The 21,763-nt window shown below is 44.8% G+C and overlaps 2 protein-coding genes across 2 annotated transcripts in view; one reads left to right on the top strand and one right to left on the bottom strand.

Moving 5' to 3' along the window:
* Nucleotides 1-20,900, top strand: part of LOC118402050 (cytochrome c oxidase assembly factor 1 homolog) — a 36,630-nt gene extending 15,730 nt beyond the window's left edge. Inside the window, exon 6 of the mRNA XM_035799906.2 lies at nt 20,776-20,900. The gene's annotated coding sequence lies outside the window, so the exon portion shown is untranslated. The remainder of the gene's footprint in view (nt 1-20,775) is intronic.
* hecw1b (HECT, C2 and WW domain containing E3 ubiquitin protein ligase 1b) overlaps nt 4,571-21,763 on the bottom strand; it is a 65,783-nt gene continuing 48,590 nt past the window's right edge. Inside the window, exons 18-28 of the mRNA XM_052476913.1 lie at nt 20,984-21,067; nt 20,787-20,890; nt 20,517-20,631; nt 19,741-19,854; nt 19,297-19,449; nt 18,874-18,972; nt 18,319-18,448; nt 17,987-18,133; nt 9,282-9,396; nt 7,233-7,431; nt 4,571-7,017 (exon numbers count right to left, since the gene is read on the bottom strand). Of these exons, the coding sequence (XP_052332873.1) occupies nt 6,906-7,017; nt 7,233-7,431; nt 9,282-9,396; nt 17,987-18,133; nt 18,319-18,448; nt 18,874-18,972; nt 19,297-19,449; nt 19,741-19,854; nt 20,517-20,631; nt 20,787-20,890; nt 20,984-21,067 (1,372 nt within the window). The 3' untranslated portion in view covers nt 4,571-6,905. The remainder of the gene's footprint in view (nt 7,018-7,232; nt 7,432-9,281; nt 9,397-17,986; nt 18,134-18,318; nt 18,449-18,873; nt 18,973-19,296; nt 19,450-19,740; nt 19,855-20,516; nt 20,632-20,786; nt 20,891-20,983; nt 21,068-21,763) is intronic.

The raw sequence follows: 21,763 nt of genomic DNA on the forward strand, positions 1-21,763 counted from the left end.
ACAGGAAAAATAGTACTCGCCAAGATACTGGGCGCACATACACAAATGCCCAAAACCAGGACCAAACCAGTCAAACCAAACCAGAGGGAAAACCCAAAAACAAAACGCACGACCACACAATAACACAGTGGGAAATCATTAAGCCCGCACAAAGAGCAGGCGGGCCTACCGGCTAAAATAGCCCAACTAAAAACCTAAACAAGAAACAGGTGATACTAATCAGACAAAACCAACAGAAAAGGGAAAGGGTTCGGTGGCAGCTAGTAGGCCGGTGACGACGACCGCCGAGTGCCACCCGAACAGGAAGAGGAGCCACCTTCGGTAGGAGTCGTGACAGTAGCCCCCTCGCTGACGCGCGACACCGGCCTCGAGGGCGACCTGGAGGGCGACCTGAAGGGCGAGGCGCAGGGCGAGCCGGATGGAGGCGATGGAAATCCCTCAACAGTGACGTGACTGATCCAAGATGTCCCCCACCTGTACCCAGCACCTCTCCTCCGGGCTGTACCCCTACAAGTCCACGAGGTACTGCAGGCCCCTCACCCAGCATCTCGATGCCAGAACAGTATGTACTGTGTACGGCGGGGACCCCTTGATGTCCAGAGGGGGCGAAGGCACCTCCTGCACCTCACATTCTTGCAGGGGACCAGCTACCACCGGCCTGAGGAGAGACACATGAAACAAGGGGTTAATACGATAATAGGAAGGGAGTTGTAATCTATAACACACCTCGTTTATCCTCCTCAGGACATTGAAGGGCCCCACACACTGCGGCCCCAGCTTCCGGGCAGGGCAAGCGGAGGGGTAGGTTTCGGGTCGAGAGCCAGACCCTGTCCCCCGGTACAAACACAGGGGCCTCACTGCGGTGGCGGTCAGCGCTCCTCTTCTGCCGTCTACCGGCTTGCTTGAGGGATTCCTGGACGGCCCTCCAGGTCTCCTTGGAGCGCTGCACCAACTCCTCCACCGCAGGAGCCTCGGTCTGACTCTGATGCCACGGCGCCAGGACCGGCTGATAGCCCAACATGCATTGAAATGGTGACATGTTCGTGGAGGAGTGGCGGAGTAAGTTCTCGGCCAACTCCGCCCATGGGACGTACCTTGACCACTCCCCTGGCCGGTCCTGGCAATACGACCGCAGAAAACTACCCACCTCCTGGTTCACTCTCTCCACCTGCCCATTACTCTCGGGGTGATAACCAGAGGGCAAACTGACCGAGACCACCAGACGCCCTCCACACTCGGGATGTGAACTGGGGACCCTGATCAGAGACGATGTCCTCCGGCACCCCGTAGTGCCGGAAGATGTGGGTAAATAGAGCCTCCGCAGTCTGTAGGGCCGTAGGGAGACCAGGCAATGGGAGGAGATGGCAGGACTTAGAAAACTGATCCACAACAACCAGGACCGTGGTGTTCCCCTGAGACGGGGGAAGATCGGTAAGGAAGTCCACTGACAGGTGAGACCACGGCCGTTGTGGAACGGGGAGGGGCTGTAACTTCCCTCTAGGAAGGTGCCTAGGAGCCTTACTCTGGGCACACACCGAACAGGAAGAGACATAGAACCGCACGTCCCTAGCCAAGGTGGGCCACCAGTACTTCCCCCTAAGACCCCGCACTGTCCTCGCCACACCAGGATGACCCGAAGAGGGTAGTGTGTGAGCCCACCGAATCAATTGATCACGAATACCAAGGGGCACGTACTTGTGACCCGTAGGACATTGTGGAGGCGCAGGTTCCACCCGTAACACCCGCTCAATGTCCATGTCCACCTCCCATACCACCGGTGCCACCAGCCTAGAGGCTGGAAGGATGGGAGTAGGACTGATGGGCCGATCCTCCGTGTCATAGAGACGGGACAGCACGTCAGCCTTCGTGTTCAGGGAACCTGGTCTATACGAGATGGTGAACCTAAATCGGGTGAAGAACATGGCCCACCTTGCCTGACGCGGATTCAGTCTCCTAGCTGCCCGGATATACTACATATTCCTGGTGGTCAGTCCAGATGAGAAAAGGGTGCTTAGCCCCCTCAAGCCAGTGTCTCCACACCTTCAGGGCCTTTACCACAGCTAACAACTCCCGGTCCCCCACATCATAGTTATGCTCCGCCGGACCGAGCTTCTTCGAAAAGAAAGCACAGGGGCAGAGTTTCGGTGGCGTACCCGAGCGCTGTGATAGCACAGCACCCACCCCAGCCTCGGATGCGTCCACCTCCACTATGAACGCTAAAGAGGGGTCCGGATGCGCCAACACGGGCGCATCAGTGAACAGCGCCTTCAACCGATTGAAGGCTCTGTCCGCCTCTGCCGACCACCGTAAACGCACCGGCACCCCCTTCAGCAGTGAGGTAATGGGGGCCGCTACCTGGCCAGAACTCCGGATAAACCTCCGGTAGTAAACCCTAAAAACCGCTGCACCTCCTTCACCGTGGTTGGAGTCGGCCAATTACACACAGCCTTAACGCGGTCACACTCCATCACCACGCCCAAGGTGGAAATGGGATAACCCAGGAAGGAGATGGCTCGTTTGGAGAACACACACTTCTCAGCCTTGACGTATACGTCATGCTCCAGCAGTCTACCAAGCACCTTGCGCACCAGAGACACATGCGCAGCGCGTGTGGCGGAATAGATCAGGATATCATCGATATATACAACCGCACCCTGCCCGTGCAGGTCCCTGAGAATCTCATCTACAGAGGATTGAAAGACGACTGGAGCATTCTTTAACCCATACAGCATGAGGAGGTACTCACAATGGCCCGATGTGGTACTAAACACGTTTTTCACTCGTCTCCCTCCTGATTACGCACCAGATTATACGCGCTCCTGAGGTCCAGTTTCATGAAAAAACGCGTTCCGTGAAATGATTCCGCCGCCATAGCGATGAGAGGTAGCAGGTAACTAAACCCCACTGTGATGGAATTGAGACCTCTATAATCAATGCACGGACTCAGACCTCCCTCCTTTTTCTTCACGGAAAAGAAACTCGAGGAGACGGGTGAGATGGAGGGCTGAATGTACCCCTGTCCCAAAGATTCCGTGACATGTCTCCATAGCCAACGTCTCCTCCTGTAACAATGGGTACACGTGACTCCTGGGAAGCACAGCGTTTACCTGGAAGTTTATCACACAATCCCTCTGTCGATGAGGTGGTAATTTAGTCGCCCTCTTCTTACAGAAGGCGATAGCCAAATCGGCACAGTGGAAACCTGGTCTGGACTCTCCACCGATGTGGCACCAATGGAAACTCCCATACACCTACCTGAACACTCCTCTGACCACCCCTGGAGAACCCCCTGTCTCCACGAAATCCTGAGATTGTGACTGGCCAGCCAGGGAACCCCCAGCATCACTGGAAACACAGGTGAATCGATAAGGAAGAGAGTAATCCGCTCCCTATGATCCCCCAGCGTTACCTTGTCCAGTGGAACCATGGCCTCCCTGACCAGCCCGGACCCTAATGGCCAGCTATCTAAGGTGTGCACGGGGAAGGGGGGATCTATCGGCACCAGCGGAATTCCCAGCTTGAGGGCGAGTCCACGATCCATAAAGTTCCCAGCTGCGCCTGAATCGACTAGCGCCTTATGCTGGGAAGAGGGTGAAAAATCAAGGAAAAATATGTATACAAACATGTGACCAACAGGGGGCTCTGGGTGAGTTTGATGCTGACTCACCTGGGGTGACCAAGAAGTGTTCTGCCTGCCCTCAACTCCCAGACAGGCTCCTCCAGCACCGGTCGGCCGTGTGTCCTCTCCGACCACAGCTGGTGCAGGAGGAGCCTCCTCCTCCGGTGCCCCTCGAAGCGGCCCCCCTAACTCCATAGGAATGGGAGCGGGAGGGATAGGAGGTGGAACTGACAGGACCCTTTCTGAACGGGAGTTGTGACAAGTTAACATATCCTGGGAACATATCACTATTCTTTGACACTCATAAAACTAGTGGAAGAAAGTAGGTGCTTAACGAAGTGATTTTTTTATTGACATTCGTTAACAGTATATTTGCTTGAATTGAAAGCGCAGCCTGAGAATTACTGAGCCCAACAGACAACCAAAGAATACTGTCGGGCCAAGAAAATCTAGGAGGACATAGTGGGGCCAGACAGTGAAACATATATACCTCAGAGGGTTTCTGAGAACAAAATAATGGTTGTAAAACGTTCACTAGCTGCCATCTCTTAAAGAGGAAATATCATGTGAGATATTTTCAAAATAGGCAACAGATTGATGTTTGAAAATTGCATTGCTTGATCATCGCCACACAAAATGTGCATATCATGAGACACATTTTCAACAGTAACTTAAACATACTGCATAAAAACAGAGTGTAGAAAATAAATAAATAAAAATACATGAATAACTCCCTTCAATCTTGTACTGTATATCTGACAGTTTGTCATTTCAAAATGATTTCAGGAACATCTTACTGAGTATATTAGAAATTGTTATACATTTCCTGTATATCTTACAGCCTTTCAATTTTATAATAGCAACTGTAAATGCACTCACTATACATTCCAGAATCTTAGTTCAAGGAAAGGAACACGAGATAAAGTGAACAGATTGGATCAGAAACATAGGTCATGTAAGTACAGTAGTGTTTAATGTAAGTTTCTGGTGTCTCTCTTCTAATATCAAACTACTATAACGATGCACATGAAAAGATGGGACATATACAATTATTGAATTGGTCTGCAATCAACTCAGTTATAGGCTTATGTCTGTGTGACAGTGGCATGTTGTCATATACAGTGTTTTCATGTTAAGGCATGGCATTTGCAGACTATAACAGCTGTCATATCCTATTATGATAAAGTCGCGATAGCATATGTGCATTAAATGTCAACATGAGGGTAAATTAATAAAGCAACCCTGTGGGGTCTGTCCTAAAGGATGTGGCATGGCAACCTGGAACTGACAAAAGACACTGCAACATGACGTCCATTTTGAGTCAATTACATTTTCATCATGTCATAGCACTTATGGCTGTGGGCAAGGGTAGACATACAGGCATAAACTGAAACAAAATCAAACATGTTAACTCTGCTAAAACACAAGCGGCAACAGGTCAACAGCATTGTATGCTACTGTATTTATTTCAGCAAAAACTATATTTGCAAGTGATGTTACATTTAAAAATAGAATTGATTTTTATTTGAATAGTGGTATACCTATTTCAGGTGAGTTTACTAAGAGTTAACTCCTTACAAGTGCAACAATTATTCAGGAAGAATAAGATCCAGTACAATCTAAACACAATACCCGCAAATTTACTTCAAATCATCTCTCTCTTGGTGTTTGAAAATGATAACAAAAAACTTCAATATGTCCTGTTGTGTTTTCCATGCTTGAAAAGATCTTGTAAAAAACACATTAAAATATATATTTTTAAATTTCCAAAATAATATGTGGTGTTATTCACAGTCTACCATATACCGATGAAACAAATACATTTTGTGATAATGAAACATTCATAATATCCTGACTGAATTGTGTTGAAACAAGAGAAAACGCATCTCATGTAAACATCAAATGGTTCTCAAAATCAAGAGGGGAAAAAACAAGTTTTCACATGGAGCACATCAAAACAGTTATTCTTCTGATCAGACATTGGTAATAAAGTGGGTTTCTTCACCTCCCTTCACTCTAATCACTTACAGTGAAACTGTGGCTTGTGTTCATTTCCCAATCAACATCAAGGTTTACATCAATTCCACATATTTAGTGATAACACATCGTTTTGACTTCAGTTACAGTGCAGTATAACAACTAATATCCTTAGAATCCTCCAACAGTCATTTTGCAATTGTGGGAGGGTCTTGCTATATTTTGGAATCTCTCTTGATATATCACAATGTTCACAAAATCTTGGTAAAAATTATATTTACTTGTAGTTCTTTATGGACAATATGCTTTGGTTATTATTTTAGTAGTAATACCCTTCAGCAGCCATTTTGTCCTTGAGAGCTGATGATGAGCCAGTCCTTTGCTGATGTCCTATCCTGGGATAATCCCAGTCGCAGCAGTATTTGAAGTGGAATTGCTGAAGTTGGAACACAACGTTTTGATATAATGTTGGTTGTAGTGGTTCTTCCCGTGACAGTTTTTGAGGCATTTTTCTCCCTCTTATTATGTGAATTGAGGCATTTCTTTAGTGATAATTGTGGTTGTGATTGGTGATAGATTGTGACGATGCTAGCTGAGGCTGTTGGTGCAGAGATGGACTAGCCGATTCGTTGGTGTGATTTGTTGAGTCATGGCCCTGAGTACTGTTATAGGCTGAGGCCAAATAAGAGCTATTGCATACAGCTTGGTTACTTAACAAAGGTACATTGTAATAGGTGAGTAATGCATGCGGTGGTGGTTGGCTTTTCCTTTTTCTTGTACACTGTACATAGATTGTTAAAAAAGAGAAATGTACAGTCCTCTGGCTGTTGTATTGAAATGTACAGTAAAAAGGGAGTGTTGCAAACAGTAGAATCCCCGGTCCTGAGGCACAGGATTCGACAGTAAGATCTTGACTGCTTTCCAAATGGAACCCTATTCCCTAGTGCAGGGTTCCGCACATGATGTTATTTACATGGACATAAAAGACTGTAAAAACACCAGCAAATCAGCTCCAAGTAATTTTAACTTTGGAAATCTGTTCCAAAGTATTCCAAAGCATAATAGCGAGATATTGTGATCATATACAAATGTAAGCAACGTTTGAAGTGATTGTTTTAGTGAAATATTATATCTGTTTGGGATTCTTGTGGTCAATTTGCAGTCTACAAATTATTTGTAATTATAGTATGTAATTCAAGAAAAAATTGTCCCGCGGCTAAATCTAGTTGATGATCCCTGCCCTAGTGCAATACTACGGGCACTATACAGGTAATAGGGTCCCATTTGGGATGCACAATGTCTTTCTCCTTCACTCAAGGCCAAAGGTGCTGGTCTCCTCCACAGCGATAAGCAGTTTATCATAGAGCATGGTGTAGGAAAGGTACGGAGGGAGATCCAGCCGGTTGAAGCATGTGTGTGCCCTGGAAGATAGATATACTGTAGATCATCAGCATTAGACAACCACATCAACTGAATAGTTTTTTTGCCAAATGCGTTGTATGTGAAAGTTATGCAGGGGTTTGAAGGATAACATAATTAGGAAAGTTTGAATCCAAAGCATGTACAGACCTATAATAGCCTATAATTTAATAATCATACAATTATAGTCTTGGGTAAAGAGTTTACTGTATATTACCTGGGTAGAGCGGTGATCTTGCCCCACTTCTCGATACAGAAGCGTCGCAGGCCGTTGCTGCCCCGTAGTGCGGTGAAGCCCTCGTAGGGAACACTGGAGGTGCCCGTCACAAACTGCAGCAGACGCAACCTCTGCTCATTGTTGAAGCGCTCCACTGCCCCCCAGAACCACCGGATCACTATGTGGCTGTCATGGTAGCCTGCAATAGAGAAGGCCAACGGAGGTGGTAGCTGGTCCCATACCGGATGTGCAGTAGCCAACTCCTTTATTGTTGCAATGCCATAGAAAAGTTGGCTACAGCATATACAGTTTAGGACCAGGGGCTACAGGGGGGCTGGTTCAACAAGGGAATGTGGCCTGTGTGTTCAGTCCATCTAACAAGATTGACAATTAAATGTCAATCAACATACAACATACAGTTGAAGTCGGAAATGTACATACACTTAGGTTGGAGTCATTAAGACCCGTCTTTCAACCACTCCACAAATTTCTTGTTAACAAACTATAGTTTTGGCAAGTCGGTTAGGACATCTACTTTGTGCATGACACAAGTCATTTTTCCAACAATTGTTTACAGACAGATTATTTCACTGTATCACAATTCCAGTGGGTCAGAAGTTTACATACACTAAGTTGACTGTGCCTTTAAACAGCTTGGAAAATTCCAGAAAATTATGTCATAGCTTTAGAAACTTCTGATAGGCTAAGTGACATCATTTTAGTCAATTGGAGGTGTACCTGTGGATGTATTTCAAGGCCACATTCAAACTCAGTGCCTCTTTGCTTGACATCATGGGAAAATCAAAAGAAATCAGCCAAGACCTCAGAAAAAAAATTGTAGACCTCCACAAGTCTGGTTCATCATTGGGAGCAATTTTCAAATGCCTGAAGGTACTACGTTCATCTGTACAAGCAATAGCACGCAAGTATAAACACCATCAGACCACGTAGCTATCATACCGCTCAGGAATGAGACGCGTTCTGTCTCCTATCGATTAACGTTCTTTGTTGTGACAAATGCAAATCAATCCCAGAACAATATCGACATAACCTGAAAGGCCGATCAGCAAGGAAGAAGCCACTGCTCCAAAACCAAAAAAGCCAGACTACAGTTTGCAACTGCACATGGGAACAAAGATCGTACTTTTTGGAGAAATGTCCTCTGGTCTGATGAATCAAAAATATAACTTTTTGGCCATAAAGCCGAAAAACACAGTCCCAACCGTGAAGCACGGGAGTGGCAGCATCATGTTGTGGGGGTGCTTTGCTGCAGGAGGGACTGGTGCTTCACAAAATAGATGGCATGAGGCAGGGAAATTATGTGGATATATTGAAGCGACATCTCAAGACATCAGTCAGGAAGTTGAAGCATGATTGCAAATGGGTCTTCCAAATGGACAATGACCCCAAGCATACTTCCAAAGTTGTGACAAAATGGCTTAAGGACAACACAGTCAAGGCATGGGAGTGGCCATCACAAAGTACAGACCTCAATACCATGGAAAACTTGTGGGCAGAACTGAAAAAGCATTTACGAGCAAGGAGGCCTACAAACCTGACTCAGTTACACCAGCTCTTATTGCGGGAAGCTTGTGGAAGGCTACCTGAAACGTTTGACCCAAGTTAAACAATTTAAAGGCAATGCTACCAAATACTAATTGAGTGTATGTAAACTTCTGACCCACTGGGAATGTGATGAAAGAAATAAAAGCTGAAATAAGTAATTCCCTCTACTATTATACTGACATTTCACATTCTTAAAATAAAGTGGTGATCCTAACTGACCTAAGACAGGGAATTTTTACTAGGAATAACTGTCAGGAATTGTGAAAACTGAGTTTAAATGTATTTGGCTAAGGTGTATGTCAACTTCACAAACACGTATTACCCATAAAAACATGTTGGGCTAGATTCCCGTACCCACTACATTCACCATAGTCCTACACGTTTTTTACATTTTTTAATGTAACCTTTAATTAACTAGGCATGGTCATTGAAGATTCTCCATTAGCTAATGTCCAGTGATGTGCTTCACTGTAGTCTGCTCACCTCCTCTATACTCTGTGTTGTTCCTCCAGTCATTGAGGTCTATCTCAGCTGTCCCAGCAATGACCAGCTCCAACTCTCTGGCATCGAACACTGACACCAGCCGTGAGTCCACCACCTGGAGAAATATTGCAGGAACATAGAACATTAAAAACGATGTAGGAGTGTACATACTGTATGTGACTTGTTTCAGGTAACTAGGCGTATGTCGCACATCACTACTTCACAGGAGAGGCATTTGAAAGAGAGAGAGAAAGACAGAGAGAAAGATTGCCACCCGGGCCTGCCGGTGAAACTGCTAAACTGCTTTCTGACTGTACACTGTACCGCATGATTTTAGCGGGTTTACTAACGTGTTAGTTCTAGTAGCTATGTTGACTAAACTTTGTAAGCTTGTAAACTTTAATTCATAGACTTCTGTAGGGTTTAGCAGCCTCATGATGGGTACAAGGAAAATGTGAGTATCATGTAGTAGCCTAAACCTATCGATGTTGCATTGAGCTGGGCGAATGGAATATGAATGACAGTCATACAATATGCTGTAATAGAAATAAGGTCAAGCTAATAAAATACATAACCATACTCCCTTGGCACTGACCGCCACTTGTGCAGATAATCCTTTCTACCGCAGCTTTTTTGAAAGATATCATGAAGAAGTACAAAAGCATTGATAATGCTCTCCACTTTCTGGAAGAAGCTAGTGCCATGCTGACACTCTCTGACTCTGAAAATGAATCAGATGATGAGGAAATCCCTGATGTAGGTAAAAACATTTTCATTGAATCAGACATTGTAGAGTCTTCTGATGACAGTGATGGGGAAGAAAATCAGTGGAATGCCCGATGGAAACAGAGTATGGATGGCTAAGGAGATGTTAAAAGTTCTGCTGTTCGATTGCAAATATGCGGAGGGAGTTGAAAAGAGAACACAGAAGGCTGTTGTATGAAACAACTGTCTCTGAATTTCATCTTGAAACTTAGGGCAACCATGGCATCTGACAGAGAGGGCGAAGCGTTCATCCATGTATACAAGTAAGAGTCTAGCTAGCTACATTTTCAGATATTATATGTTTCTAATTTTGTCAGCAAGTCATTTTCACTGCAAGTTAAAGCTTACTGTTAGCTAGGTAGCTAACGTTAGCTGGCTGGCTCGAGTAGAAATATTATTCACATCTCAGAAATCTACTTGCATTGCTAGTTATAGCCTAATGTTAGCTAGCTATGCATGGTGGCTAGCTATGACAATCAGTATGGGTTGATATTATTGCCACATTCAAAACAACTGGGAACTCGGGAAATCTCAGACTTACAACTTCAGTGCGTACAAGACAACTAGGAACTCAGACAAAACAAGCTCAAACTGGGAAAAATCATTTTGAACAGTCATCCAACACGGAATGCCAAGTCCGTGAACCCGGGCCTCTTTCTAGAGCCCAGACTTTCCAACCTGAAGATCACTGATGTCATGATTTGACCTTGTATTTTTCCAAGTTCCCTGTTGTCTTGAAAGCACCATTAGGTTCATTGTTTAGCTAGCAAGCTATCAGGTAGCTAATGTTAACTACCTGATAAGATGGCGCCGGAGAAGAAGGCTAACGTTTTGCGTGCCCCCAGCCGATTGTTTTCTTGTTCGTTTATTCGCGTTGATTGTAACTTATTTTTGTACTTATTTTGTACATAATGTTTCTGCTACCGTCTCTTATGACCGAAAATAACTTCTAGACATCAGGACTGCGATTACTCACCACGGACTAGCAGAATCCTTTTTTTCCCTTTCATGACTCTGTCGAGCCCGACGCGAATGACATACTGCTTCCTCGGGAACAGGCCCCGATCTGCGTGATCTGCGTGATCTGCCTGCTGAGAATTCATAGGCGATCGAATTAACCCCCACTTCCCTCCATTCTGCCTGCAAACGTGCAATCTTTGGAGAATAAAATTGATGAGTTACGTGGAAGATTAAACTACCAACGGGACATTAAAACTGTAACATCTTATGCCTCATGGACTTGTGGCTGAACAACGACAATATCAACATACCGCTGGCTGGTTATGCGATGTACCGGAAGGATAATACAGCAGCGTCTTGTAAGACAAGGGGAGGCAGACTATGTATATTTGTAAACAACAGCTGGTGCACGATAACTAAGGAAGTCTTGAGCTATTGCTTGCCTGAGGTAGAGTATCTCATGATAAGCTGTAGACCACACTACCTACCGAGAAATGTTTCATCTATATTTTTCGTAGCTGTTTACATACCACCACAGTCAGAGGCTGGCACTAAGACAGCATTGAATGAGCTGTATTCCGCAATAAGCACAGAGACGCATACAAAGCTCTCCCTCGCTCTCCATTTGGAAAATCTGACCATAATTCTGTCCTCCTGATTCCTGCTTACAAGCAAAAATTAAAGCAGGAAGCACCAGTGACTAGATCAATAAAAAAGTGGTCAGAGGAAGCAGATGTTAAGCTACAGGACTGTTTTGCTAGCACAGACTGGAATATGTTCCAGGATTCCTCCAATGGCATTGAGGAGTACACCACATCAGTCATTGGTTTCATCAATAAGTACATTGATGACATCGTCCCCACAGTGACCATAAGTACATACACCAACCAGAAGCCATGCATTACAGGCAGCATATGCACTGAGCTAAAGGCTAGAGCTGCAGCTTTCAAGGAGCGGATCTCTAACCCGGACGTTTATAAGAAATCCCGCTATGCCCTCCGATAAACCATCAAACATGCAAAGCGTCAATACAGGACTAAGATCGAATCGTACTATGCCGGCTCTGATGCTCGTCGGAGGTGGCAGTGCTTGCAAACCATTACAGACTACAAAGGGAAGCACAGCCGAGAGCTGGCCAGTGACACAAGCCTACCAGATGAGCTACTTCTATGCTCGATTCGAGGCAAACAACACTGAAACATGCATGAGAGCACCAGCTGTTCCGGAAGCCTGTGTGATCAAGCTCTCCGCAGCCGATGTGAGTATGACCTTTAAACAGGTCAACATTCACAATGGCGCAGGGCCAGACGGATTACCAGGACGTGTACTGTGAGCATGCGCTGACCAACTGGTGTCTTCACTGACATTTTCAAACTCTCCCTGTCTGAGTCTGTAGACCACCATAGTCTTTGTGTTCAAGAACTCTAAGGTAACCTGCATAAATGACTACTGCCCCGTAGCACTCACGTCTGTAGCCATGAAGTGCTTTGAAAGGCTGGTCATGGCTCACATTACCACCATCATCCCAGAAACCCTAGACCCACTCCAATTTGCATACCGCCCAACAGATCCACAGATGACGCAATCTCTATAGCACCACATACGGCCCTTTCCCACCTGGATAAAAGGAACATCTGTGAGAATGCTATTCATTGACTACAGCTCAGCATTCAACACCATAATGCCCTCAAAGCTCATCAATAAGCTAAGGATACTGGAACTAAATACCTCCCTCTGCAACTGGATCCTGGACTTCCTGACGGGCCGCCCCCAGGTGGTAAGGGTAGATAACAACACCTGCCACGCTGATCCTCAACACTGAAGCCTCTCAGGGGTGCATGCTCAGTCCCCTCTTGTACTCCCTGTTCACTCATGACTGCACGGCCAGGCACGACCTCAACACCATCATTACATTTACAGATGACACAACAGTGGTAGGCCTAATCACTGACAACAAAGAGACAGCCTATAGGGAGGAGGTCAGAGACTAGGTCGTGTGGTGCCAGGTTAACAACCTCTCTCTCACCGTGATCAAGACAAAGGAGATGATTGTGAACTACAGGAAAAAGAGGACTGAGCGCGCCCCCATTCCCATTGCCAGGGCAGCAGTAGAGCAGGTTGAGAGCTCCAAGTTCCTTGTTGTCCACATCACCAACAAACTAACATGGTCCAAGCACACAAAGACAGCCGTGAAGTGGGCACGACAAAACGTATTCTCCTCAGAAAACTGAAAAAGATTTGGCATGGGTCCTCAGAAGGTTCTACAGCTGCACCATCGAGAGCATCCTGACTGGTTGCACCACTGCCTGGTATGGCAACTGCTCGGCCTCCAACCGCAAGGCACTACAGAGGGTATTGCGAATGGCCCAGTACATCACTGGGGCCAAGCTTCCTGCCTTCCAGGACCTCTATACCAGGCGGTGTCAGAGGAAGGGCCTAAAAACTGTCAATGACTCCAGCCACCCTAGTCATAGACTATTCTCTCTGCTACCGCACGGCAAGTGGTACCTGAGCGCCATGTCTAGTCAACAGCTTCTACCCCAAGCCATAAGACTCCTGAACATCTAGTCAAATGGCTACCTAGGCTATTTGCAGTGCCCCCCTCTTTACACAACTGCTACTTTGTTGCCATCTATGCATAGTCACTATAATAACTCTACCTACATGTACACCCCCCACCCCCCGTATATAGTCTCGCTATTGTTATTTTACTGCTGCTCTTTAATTACTTGTTACTTTTATCTCTTATTCTTATCCATATTTTTTTTAAACTTTATTGTTGGTTAGGGGCTCATAAGTAAGCATTTCACTGTAAGGTACTTGTTTTATTCAGCGCATGAGACCAATACATTTGATTTGATTTTGAAGCTACATGTCTAAACAAAAGACTCCCCTTTGCCAGATGATTACATGACCCATCAAGTTAGCCAGTTGTGTCTAGGGGTGATTACGGTCATCTCTATTTTATTTAATGAACATGTGTATATGTCTAGACCAGGTATTCATTTCCCCAGGGGTACGCGCAATGCCATTGGGGGTACATCAAATAAAAATGTGATTTTTTACATTTTTTTTCCCTTCACATTTTCAAACAGTCCATTTATATTTTCCAACGTGGCAATACATTTATGTGAGTTTTTTCCCGTCTGAGTAGCCTCGTTTTACTGCTAAAATAAACATTTTACCATCTAGTGTTCAGCGAAATAACAACACAATGTCAAATACAGGTAGCCTAATTAACATCCAATCACATTAACCGTTATTCTCTCGTGGGAATTCCACTAACGGTCCGTATGTAGCTGCTGCTCCTGTTGGTATCTGTACTGATGGCGCAAAAGCCATAACAGGGAGACATAGTGGAGTGGTAACGCGCGTGCAAGCAGTTGCTCCCGACGCCACTTGGGTACACTGCAGCATCCACCGAGAGGCTCTTTCTGCGAAGGGAATGCCTGACAGCTTGAGAGACGTTTTCGATGCTACAGTGAAAATTGTTAACTTTGTTAAAGCAAGGCCCCTGAACTCTCATGTATTTTCTGCACTATGCAATGAAACGTGTAGCGACCATGTAAGGCAACCCAGAGAAGTGCACTGGTTATCAAGGGGCAAAGTATTGACACGTTTTTTTCAATTGAGAGACGAGCTCAAAGTTTTCTTTACTGACCATCATTTTCACTTGTCTGACCGTTTGCATGATGACGAGTTTCTCACACGACTGGCCTATCTGGGTGATGTTTTTTCTCGCTTGAATGATCTGAATCTAGGATTACAGGGACTCTCCGAAAATATATTCAATGTGATGGACAAAACTGAAGCTCTGATTAAGAAGGCAGAGCTCTTCTCTGTCTGTATTAACAAGGACACAGGTCTTTCCATCATTGCATGATTTTGCGTGTGCAAATGAACTCAAGCTTACGGACAATGTCAAATGTGATATAGCGAAGCACCTGAGTGAGTTGGGTGCGCAATTATGCAGGTACTTTCCTGAAACGGATGACACAAACAACTGGATTCGTTATCCCTTTCATACCCTGCCTCCAGCCCACTTGCCGATATCTGAACAAGAGAGCCTCATCGAAATTGCAACAAGCGGTTCTGTGAAAATTGAATTTAATCAGAAGCGCCTACCCAATTTCTGGATTGGGCTGCGCTCAGAGTATCCTGCCTTGGCAAATCGAGCTGTTAAGACACTGATGCCCTTTGCAACCACATACCTATGTGAGAGTGGATTCACGGCCCTCACTAGCAAGAAAATGAAATACAGGCCCAGACTGTGTGTGGAAAATAATTTAAGACTGTCCAATACAACCCAACATTGCAGAGTTATGTGCATCCTTTCAAGCACACCCTTCTCATTAACCTGTGGTGAGTTATTCAGAAATGTCGATGAACAAATAAGGTTTTATATGTAAGATGGTTAAATAAAGAGCAAAATGATTGATTATTATTATTTGTGCCCTGGTCCTATAAGAGCTCTTTGTCACTTTGTCACAAAAACTCAACCTCATTCTTATGTTTAATAAATGTATTGTATAGTGTGTGTGTGTGGCAGGTTTACAATGATGGCAAAAAATAACATTTGAGAGTGCGCTGACCCTGGTGGTAGAGGGGGTACGCAGCTGGAGGTTGAAAGTTTGAAGGGGTACGGGACAAAAAAAAGTTTGGGAACCACTGCTCTAGACAATAGCGACCCATCTACTTAGATAGATGTGGCTCGGGGGTGGTTATAGCATTTCTTTCACACGACCCATCAATTTAGACAAGTGTGTCTGGGTAAGAATCATTTAATATTTATAAAATATTTATCTGGGCACTTTCTATTTTTGATATTGCTACTGTACAAATATGCAAGTAACCATTTCACAGTACCGTTTACACCTTCTGTATCCTGTGCATGTGACAAATAAACATATATTCTATTTGATATAGTCTGTGTTTACCAGATGTGTGAATGTGAAGAACCACATGACCTGCACCATAGTCAGATTCAGTGGTGGGCCGTCAGGGCCAGCAAGGCTTTCTCTGCTGGCCACAAAATATATATATATTTCCCACAAATATGTATTAAATTATTCCCCAGAGTAAGAGTTATACTCTTCATTTCATAGCTTTCCTCTTGGTTGCACTGCTTCCAGCCCCAGGTTGAGATTTGGAGGGCTGGTCTTTGATAGATCCAATCATATTCAGCCATCATGTGTTGCCAGGGGTCTAAAATCTGCCCTCGGGCCTTCAGAATCAACAGTGCGGGCGCTTGTAGCTTAAAGTAAATGGAAATTAAAATTTAGTGTCAACCAATCAGCTTTAGAGTTGGCTATTGTACGCCTGCTGGCTGGCTCCAGTGTTACACAGGAGCCAGCTAGCAGACGTAGTGTGTGCACGTCTTTTGATTGGATTACCAATATTGAGAGGCAGGTCCTATGGGCAGGTCTATGCAGAACCTCAGAACTAGGAAACTGAATTTGATAAACTAATTAATTTGCGTACTACTAAGCTGTTTTTTCAACCCACAATGGCAGAAGGAGGAGAAGATATCGATTTGGTCAAGGATATAATTATAACGCCATTCTCAAGACTATCTTTTCAAAAAAAAGTTAGACATTGTAAGGAGAGGTCGTCCGACGCCGACGCTACAAAGCCTGTCACAGGCGGGAAAGGGGTTCGTTTGCCACTTTCAAAGTTCCAACTACGAGCGCTATCAATGGCTCACAGGCTCCGAGAAGCACTGCAAACTGTACTGCTGGGAATGCCTATTATTTGCAAGTGATCGATTTGGTGTTTGGAGCCACACTGGCTTTGCAAACTTGAGTTGTCTAACCAAGGCAGCAACGAGACACCAAAGTACGGCTGGGCACTTACAAGCAATGGTGCTTTTGAAAACTTTTGGGTACACCCGAGTGGATCTACAGCTCAACGAACAAGCACGCAGGGCAACGGAGCTGCAAGTGAGCTACTCCGGAGCTGCAACCGATGAAAAGGTGAAGAAAAATAGGGAAATATTGAAAAGACTCATTGATTGTGTCATGTTTTTGGGTAAACAGGAACTTTCATTTAGGGGACACGATGAAAGTGCTGACTTTTTTTTGGACTTAAAGCTCAAAGTTTGTGGACCAGAAATGGATAGAAGAAGAATATTAATATAACTCTGTTGCACTCGACTATGTTCTTGTCTATTAGTTTAACTGTACTGTATTGTATTCTTCCCCTGCAATTCTCTGAATAAAAATGTCAATTTCAAGGTGACGCAACGCCTGGTTATACTGCGTTTCTGTCTAAATGTATAGTGTCTAGAGCCATGGCATCATACTGATGGTAATAAGAGGTGGATTCATTCGGGTGGGACTGGCCCCAGGCCCCAGGCCCACGGCACGCCACTGGTCAGATTAGGATATTGGCAAAGGAATAGATAGTGTATTTTTTTTTTTTTTTTTTTTTTCACCACTTCTATTCTTGAAATCTTTGGTAGTTTACTACACTACCTTACTCACTCTGTTTAGCACATGGTCTCAAATGTGAATCCTTAAAGATATGGGTGGGGCTAAGGCTTAAGTGGGTGTGAAGAAGAGCTCTCCAGTTGGTGTACCAAAACATTCAAGGGCCGTTTTCTCAAAAGTTTATTGACTTTCAAAGCAGAACTACTTTCCCATTGTTCCTCAACTGCAGTGTATGATATACCATTTTCTAGCTCTGAGTTTCTACTTTCATCCAATATAAAAAACACAATTTCAAATAATTGTTTCAAATATGTAACCCAGGCCGGTCGGGTCACATATTTAGACACATTGCTCCCATCATTGATTTGTTGATTTCATTTGATAGTCATGTTCTATTGCATTCTAAGAAACTTTAAGAAATCATATTTATAGTGCAAAGTGAAAACCCTCTTAAATCATAGCAAGGCTGGAAAAACAATAAACCAAATTGGAAATATTGGGGGGAAATCATGCCATGGCCAATGGTTGTTGCCCTGAGAGTGTTTGCTCTACCTCATAGAAGCCTCTGACCAGTGCCTCTGTCTGCTGGACCACTCCTCTCTCCACCCTCCACTTCACCATGCGGTCAATGTACTCCTTCTTATTCTTTTCTGTCACATTAATGTGGGCCCCTCCAGACTTCAGCTCTCTCTCTGTTACCTGCCCACAAAGAGAGTAATATCCATATAACAATACAGACAAATCTTACAAAGGAAAAGTCCCCATGAAAGTGTACAGTATACTGAAAGATATACACTGTAAAAAAAAAAACATGTTATACAGTACTTCAGCTTGCTATGGGTGTATGTGTTTAGACATTGTACGTATTAGTACTTCACACATACCTGTCCGAAGACTTCCTCATTCACAGTGAAGGTAAGGTCCAGCACATCAGTGATGTCATTGTCTTTCATCCACTGTAGACTCTGATGGAACTCCTCATCTAGATACTCCAGATCACTCAGGTCAGTGGCTCTGCACAGGTAAACATATTTATCTCACAGATTAACTTCCGTGGGGTTCACTAGCTATTACTGCACAAAGCAATCCATTGTCTTAAAGTCAATTAAGGGGAGTGATTAACTTGCTTTGTGTGTAAATGTAAAGGATGCTGATTCTGTCAGTTGTTCTGTCAGTAGCCTATCATCATCATCATCCAATCTGGAGAGACTTGTCTTTAGTTATCACGCTAGAAAGTCAATCTGGGTTGACTGTGTTAAGTCTAAAACTACTGGCAACATTTATGCCTGATTGCACACTAATCAATTCTGGATAATGTTTCTTTCTTGTGTACGTGGCAGAGACATGTTTCCATATAGAATAATTGTAAAGGCCAATTCAGACAGACAGAGACAGAAACACAGACAGGCAGGTGTGCGGGGAGACAGACATAAACTCACAGTCTGAGGAGAGCCTTGTAAAAGGGCCGCGTGAAGAAGGCATCCAGGAGATATTGGTGGATCAACACCAGTCCCAAAATACGCCCACTAAACCGGAACCTGCACAAAAACACACAGAGACAGGTCTCACACACAATTACAAATCCAATGCAATGAAAATGTTTAGGTCTCATCACATGAGACTTCCATGAAACCCATTCATTTTAGGTCTCCAATAAGTAAACGAAGAACAAGCCCACGGTCATGTTCATTGGGACAATGGAAAACACTTGAAAACGCTTTGCAACAGAACACAAAAAAGAGTGTTTCTCATTTGACAAGTCAAGGTCGTCCCTCACAGTTAGTCAGTTTTCTTCCCTTTGGTGCCTAATGAACACAACCCAGGACGAGTTTCAACCCAGGACGAACAGATGTCCTCCTCACCATTCCAGATGGTTCTCTACGAAGGCAGACATGGGGCTGATCTGGACGGTGTATGTGTCGTTGGCTGAGTACTCAAACAGGCCATAGTAGGGGTTGAACAGCTCCTGAGACAGCAGGAAGAAAAACTCTCTGGACGGCCCACTGTAGTCCAGCCTGACGGCGTGGGAAGAGAAGAGACCAGTTATCTGTCAGTAGCAGTCAGTGATGCTAGAAGAATGAAACAGACATGCACTATCCTCTATATAGCCCAAAAACTAGCAGTTCATTCTTTAAAAGACGAGAGGGGGGTTCTTTCTTGACACATGCATTACTTTTTCAAGTAACTTAATTGAATTCCGTTATTGTAAAGACATGCACTTTCATGCAATGGTTGAACTCCACAGATCAAAGTCCCTCTTTGTTGTAATGTCTGTGTTCAGGTCAATAGAAGCAGCTTTGGCTTACCCCTCCTCTCCTATGAAGGTGATGTAGAGCTTATTCCTCTGTAGTTCCTTGCGTGAGTAGGCCATGACCTGGTTAAAGGTACCCTCCAACAGGTGGTCTCTCCGGACAATAAGCCTGGAACACAACAACATCATAGGATGCTGAACAACACAGACATGGATATACAACATGGTGCTAATTTGCACACACAACCCTAACGTTTTTTTGAAACAGTAGGGTTGTGGCATCCCAGGTGGCGCAGTGGTCTAGGGTACTGCATCGCAGCTCTAGCTGTGCCACCAGAAACTCTGGGTTAGCTCCCAGGCTCTGTCGCAGCCGGTCGCGACTGGGAGGTCCGTGGGGCGACGCATAATTGGCCTAGTGTCGTCCGGGTTAGGGAGGGTTTGGCCGGTAGGGATATCCTTGTCTCATCGCGCACCAGCGACTCCTGTGGCGGGCCGGGCGCAGTGCGCGCTAACCAAGGTCGCCAGATGCGCTGTGTTTCCTCTGACACATTGGTGCGGCTGGCTTCCGGGTTGGATGCGCGCTGTGTTAAGAAGCAGTGCGGCTTGGTTGGATTGTGTTTCGGAGGACGAATGACTTTTGACCTTCGTCTCTCCCGAGCCCGTACAGGAGTTGTAGCGATGAGACAAGATAGTAACTAATAATTGGATACTACGAAATTGGGGAGAAAAACGGGGTAAAATTTTAAAGAAAAGAAACAGTAGATTTGTATAGAGCTGTAACTATACTTGAAAAAGGTGTGAGTGATCATGTTGCTGGACAGTTTTCCTTACTTGATTTTTCCTGGGCCCTGGCCATAGCCTTTAGCCTCCAGTTTCCTGTAGAAGTTGCGTAGTTTGGCCTCAAAGTCTCTCCGGTACGGGGCAGGTGCTCTCGCTCTTGACATTCCTGTTGACAAGCGCATTCAACTCCATGACATGAGACACAGACCACACCAGGATAACCATCTGTGACATTTTTATTAGACCAATTCTTGTGAATTAACCAAATGTGTGTACATTTTCAACCCACTATCTCTCCATTTGTCATTAGTGCAAACCCACCTGGAGAACTCTGTGGTGAAGACCCAGGTGAACAACGAGGAGAGAAGCTGAAGCCAGGATGGAAGGAGGGTGGAACATATGACATGATTTCCTCTTCAAACAAGCTGCATAGAGAACAAAAAGTCACACAAATGAAAATAATTACAATACTACAACAGATTTTTTTTTTAGGGGTAACATGAACAGTTGCATCCTACCTCAATAGTATCACCAGGTCTGCATCACATGCCAGTTTCTCCAGTCTTTGGGTGCCCTCTGTTCTGATGTAGTGGATCTTTTCCCTGCAAGCACACATGATACTATAATCTGGACTAGACTGGGTAGGTGTGTTTTATCAAACCTGACATAGAATAGAATAACTTTATCATCTTTATTACTGTGTAACTATTCCTATTATTACAGTGTAACAAGTACTCATTATTACACCGTACTTAGGGTTACTTCAGGGTTAGGGTTGAACCGAGATGTGGACATGAAGCTAGGGTTAAGGTTAGGGTTATGGTTGAACCGAGATGTAGACATGAAGTTAGGGTTAAGGTTGAACCGAGATGTGGACATGAAGTTAGGGTTAAGGTTAGGGTTATGGTTGAACCGAGATGTGGACATGAAGTTAGGGTTAAGGTTAGGGTTAGGGTTGTACCGAGATGTGGACATGAAGCTAGGGTTAAGGTTAGGGTTAGGGTTGAACTGAGATGTGGACATGAAGCTCGGTTTAGGGTTGAGCCTGGGGTTAGGGTTAGCGTTGTCCTGGGATGTGGACATGAAGCTAGGGTTACGGTTAGGGTTGTACCGGGATGTGAACATGAAGCTAGGGTTAGGGTTAGGGTTGAGGCTTGGGTTAGGGTTGTACCAGGATGTGGACATGAAGCTAGGTTTAGGGTTAGGGTTGAGGCTTGGGTTAGGGTTGAACCAGGATGTGGATGTAATGCTAGGGGTAAGGTTATGGTTACTGCTATAAGTAATAATGAGTAATTACA

Source organism: Oncorhynchus keta, chromosome 23 (genome assembly GCF_023373465.1).
Source record: "Oncorhynchus keta strain PuntledgeMale-10-30-2019 chromosome 23, Oket_V2, whole genome shotgun sequence".
Lineage (NCBI taxonomy): Eukaryota > Metazoa > Chordata > Actinopteri > Salmoniformes > Salmonidae > Oncorhynchus > Oncorhynchus keta.